The sequence below is a fragment of the Cynoglossus semilaevis genome, chromosome Z (genome assembly GCF_000523025.1).
Source record: "Cynoglossus semilaevis isolate Cse_v1.0 chromosome Z, Cse_v1.0, whole genome shotgun sequence".
Taxonomy (NCBI): domain Eukaryota; kingdom Metazoa; phylum Chordata; class Actinopteri; order Pleuronectiformes; family Cynoglossidae; genus Cynoglossus; species Cynoglossus semilaevis.
Genome location: NC_024328.1, coordinates 14,950,112 through 14,954,988, shown reverse-complemented (window position 1 = coordinate 14,954,988; position 4,877 = coordinate 14,950,112). Strand labels below are relative to the sequence as shown.

The following is a 4,877-nucleotide window of genomic DNA, read 5'->3' as shown; positions in this document are numbered from 1 at the left end:
CGTCCCCCTTCCACAGCCTCGTCTCTTCATCCAGAGGGTTGAAAAAGTTAAAAAAAAAAAAAAGAATATTTAAAAAAATAAAAACACAACAATTTTCAGCGCGTTATCGGAAAGAGTTTTTTAAAATGTCCTTAAATTTCACGCGAAATTTTTATAAAAGTGAAGAAACAGAAAAGTAAATAATGTGAAAAAACCCCCACTTTATTTTCAGTTCAAAGACTTCGTGCTCGTCACCGTCCGACTTTCATCCTTTAAGAATAAAATGTGAATATATTTCTAAATAAATTATCGGATGCGTTTCGTGATAAAGAAATCACAACACGGGGGTCGTCTCTTCTTTTTTCAACTTTTAGGGGTAGAAAGACACGTCGAGTTGGTCGAAATGATTCAGACTATGACCGGAAGTTGCCTTCAAAATAATGGCTGACGGTTCGTCACAAAGTTTTGCGATTTTTTTTCTTCTTCTTCGGGGTTTGTAGCGATGCTAACTGTATGTTTAATACGATGTGATTTTATATAAGTACGCTACACGGCATAAAAACGTACGTTGTATTCAAATGGGCATAATACCGTTTATAATCCTACGTCAAGATTTTATACTAAATACTGAGCCGTTCAGATAAAACTCCGGTTCTGATTTTTATGTTTGTTTTAACGTGTTAAGATACACGTTTATTCAAGATTATTATTATTATTATTTTATTTGGCGGTTTAGCTTTTAGCATTTAGCTACCTGCTGCTAACCAGCGGTTCTCACAGATTTTGGCCAATTATTACATTATATTCCCGAAATATTCGTCTCCCCCGAAGGTTTAAAACCTCCCCGTGAACCACCAGATATTTATGTACTGTAGTTTGAAAACTTTTTAAGGTTTTGTTATATTTTTTCGGCGGCGCTTTACTTTGAAAAGCGACGGCGGGAAACAGACTTCAGATGATGTCCGCTTTGACTGGCTGACAGAGAGAGGGAGAGAGAGCACGGCTACGGCGGAGAGGTGAGGGAGAAAGAGAGGGTGGGAGGTGATGGTGGAGGAGGAGTTTGCCCGAACTGCATCTGGCCCCGCTCCCCTCTGTCACCCCGGACCAAACCCGCCCATCTCCTCTCACACACACTCACTCACTCACAGAGAGAGAACACACAGAATGGAGACGGAAGGCAGCCAGAGCAGCCTGCCCACGGCAGACTCACCCCACGACCCCTGGTAACGGAAACGGAACAAACTTTTTTTCATTCACTCTTACGTTTCTTTACGCGTTCGCACCTCCGTTGTTCACGTACCTGTAATTCTGCGAGCGGACCGTGACCACACACACACACACACACACACACACACAAACACACACACACACAGTCTTTAACACTGATACACTGTGCGAGCTTTCAAGTTGACACGCGCACGCGCACATCAGCAGCTTTTTTTTTTCACCTGTGAAAACTGGAGTTAAAAAAAAAAGTTCCGTAATGTTCCTTTAATGATGATCTGACTTTGTTTCCTACTTCTCCACAGCAAGATGTTCATTGGAGGACTCAGCTGGCAGACGACACAAGGTGAGTGTGTGTGTGTGTGTGTGTGTGTGTGTGTCACTCTATCTCCTGGTCATAAAATGCTACTTCTTCGTGTCGGAAAGTTTTTTTTGGAACTTTACGACATTAGTTTAAAATTTCGTCCCGTTAAAAATTCAAGATTTAAAATTTGGTGATTTTTAAAAAAAGAAAAAAAAAATCCCTTCAAATAATTTTAATTATTTATTATCTATAAATCAGTGTTTTTTAAATTTTTAATTTACTTTTTCCTGAGTTGCTTCAGTCAGGAACTGTTGCTCCAGGGACTGGGTTCCTCACTGAAAGAACTCTCTGTGGGACTAAAGGTTTCCGCCTGTAGCCCAGGCGTGTCCAGGTTTTTTTTTTTTTTTTGGGTCCGGGGACCAGACCTGTCACGGCACATGATACACACACGATAGCGTCTGTCCTAGAATCCCTTTTCTCAGCCAATCACACACCTGGGAAATACGATATTCAGGAATTTTCACTTTTCCTTTTTTTTTTTTTTTTAATATTTTGTGAAAAAAAAATCAAATCAAAGTTTCCTGCTGTGACTTTCAGCTCCAAACTTTTTCACGGTTTTTGTTTAAATTTAAAAAAAAAAAAAAAAAATTTATTTCCGGGCAGAAAATGTGATTATTTTTAAAATATTTTTAACTAAATTGTACTATTGTGCTGGTATTTTTTTCCTCCTGTTAAGTTTTTTTTTTTTTTTTGGCCTTGACTTTTTTGGTTTAAAAAAAATCTGTTTCAACATTGATCGACGATTTCTTCAAATAAAACATTTTTTTTTCACAAATTTTTACAAGATTTCATCCGAACGTAGTTGAAGTATCTGCACGTACTTTAAAAAAAAACTCTGAACTCCTCCCAAACCTTTTCATTTCAAATGTTAGCCTAATCCCTTGAGTCATCGGATTATGTTTTATTTTCACCTCCTTCTCTGTTTTTTTTTTTGCCCAGAGGGGCTGAAGGAGTACTTCTGTAAGTACGGTGAGGTGAAGGAGTGTATGGTGATGAGAGATCCGGTTACCAAACGCTCAAGGTGAGGGAGCCCTGCGGCCTGAAAATTTATACGACCTCCGTGATTCCTCTACGGCTCATAACATATCATTACATGTCAACATTGGTTTCTGTGTCATTAATACCACCTCCATTCCTCCCCCCCCGTCCCCTTTGCCACCCTTCTCTGACGTCTGCAGAGGGTTCGGATTTGTCACCTTTGTTGACCAGGCCGGCGTGGACAAAGTTTTGGCCCAAACCAGGCACGAGTTGGACTCCAAAACAGTGAGTCGTGCATGTGTGTGTGTAATCGCGGTTTCCGATAATCTGTAAAGAAGTTCGTTCTCTCTGACATTCCTGTTGGTATCCCCCCCCCCCCCCGGGGGGGGGGGGGGGCTTACGCAAATGGGGGAGGCTGAAGTGCGTTAGGGTCAGGGGTGAGGGATACCTTCAAAGGTTTGAATGAAATTTTTAGAGAATGTAACGATCAGGATACGACGAAGACAACGACAACAACACTGACCTCCTCTCTCCGTCAGAACTGGGTCAAATCCTGTCACCGACTGAAATGGTCTGGTTGACCTGGTTAACTGTCAATATACGAAACAACAACAACAACAGAAGAAGAAGAAGAGAAAAAACAGGAAGTGGAAAGAACAAGTTCTTCCCACGTTCTGTTCCGACACCTGAATGTCTCCTAGCCTACGTAGGGACCTGACGTCTGGGTTTGATAGAGGGTTACAACCAGTGTTATTAGTAAATACTGCCACCTACTGAACTAGAGTGTGTAGTGTCATGGTATGACCAGTGACTTAATAGCGGGGTCACAACCAACGTTTTTAGGCGCATACTGCCTTTTTTAAATCGATGCCATTTGTCAATTCTTGATGTATCGTTACATCCCTATCTGTTAACGACATGTGGTGTAGTGTAAACATGTAAACGCGTCACTTTCGTACTGGACAGTGAGTCTGTGCGACGTCTCCTTTCCCAATTTTCCCGATTGTGAGATTCAATATGGCCGCTCCGGGGCACCGGAGGTCAACGGCGGGCGTGTACAGAAATACACAAAAGATTTTTGTTTTTCAGGATTTTGTCTCTACGTGATTATTCAGGGTTGATTCAGGGTGGTCACCATGACGATGGGTCGTACGAACCTATGGTATGCCGTTCCTCCGCGCGCTTGTGTTTGCGGTGTAAAGGGAGAGATCAACCAAAACAAAACACAATTCTTCTTTGAAGACAGGAAGTGGAAACGTTTATTTTGGTCAAACAGGTTAAAAAAAAACAAAAAACTCCCGAAGTCCGAGTCATTTCTCCGGTTTCCCCTGATCCCCACTGCTAGTTTGTCACTTTCAGCCACGACAGCTATGACAAGTAACACTGTCATGGTTGGACACCGCTAACGTGCTGTGGGGTTTGTCTCCATAGTGATTCCACCCCCTTGCCCCCCTTCAATCCCCCCAACACTAGACTTGAAAAATGGATCTGTCACAGATGGAAAAGAGGAAGATAACGGTGATCATTATTTATCATCAGGTCTTTGATTGGACGAGACTCCCTGACACTGGTGGTGATTCCGATCGGTTCTCGTTCTGGTTCTAGTTCTGGTTCCGTACATGGACCGACACCAACTCCGGTTTGACTCCAGTCAGAACTGAGTCTCAGAAACGACATGAGTCCAACGCTGACGGAAACTTCCGGACTCGCAGATGATGTCATGACATTTTCTCGTCCTTATCTTTTTTTTGACCTTGTTTTTTTTTTCCGACACATTTGTTGCAATGTTTGAAGAAACAAAGAAAAACAGTAACAACCGCTGAACGGCTGTTGACGACCGTCCGCTGGATACAGGATGACGACAGCATTGGCCGCCTAGCACCTAGCTAATAAATGGCACGGGGTGTATAAAAGTTACGGTAGCGCTTAGCGTCTTGTGTTTACTTTGAAAGTCCATCTAAGACCTCGCTTTTTTATTTTTTGGTATTTAGCAGAAGTTCTAAGTCTTTTAAGTGTCATTACTGCCACCTACTGGGTCTATTTACAACTGATAAATATTTCATGCAGAGGTCGCCCTGATTATGGGCTACAGAGAGTAAAAAGAAGAAAATACCGAAAAACTGAATACGCTGGGGTGAAATTTAAAATTTTTAGTTTTTATTTTTACGACTCTGGTTTGCTAGCGTGTCCCGATCGTTTGGTTTTGTCTACGATCTTTGTCAAATCAAACCCCAGTGAGCTCCATGTGAACAGGTCCACTCCATTCGTGCCAGTGGAACTCCACGTGGGCTAACGGTTTGTGGCCTCAGAAAGTGTGTGGACCCTTTTGAAT

General features: G+C 42.1%; 1 protein-coding gene across 1 annotated transcript in view; it reads left to right on the top strand.

The window, feature by feature from the left end:
- The first annotated feature begins 13 nt into the window (after positions 1 to 13).
- LOC103398118 (RNA-binding protein Musashi homolog 1-like) overlaps positions 14 to 4,877 on the top strand; it is a 17,085-nt gene continuing 12,221 nt past the window's right edge. The window contains exons 1-4 of the mRNA XM_017042884.2: positions 14 to 1,202; positions 1,509 to 1,549; positions 2,507 to 2,588; positions 2,746 to 2,830. Of these exons, the coding sequence (XP_016898373.1) occupies positions 1,024 to 1,202; positions 1,509 to 1,549; positions 2,507 to 2,588; positions 2,746 to 2,830 (387 nt within the window). The 5' untranslated portion in view covers positions 14 to 1,023. The remainder of the gene's footprint in view (positions 1,203 to 1,508; positions 1,550 to 2,506; positions 2,589 to 2,745; positions 2,831 to 4,877) is intronic.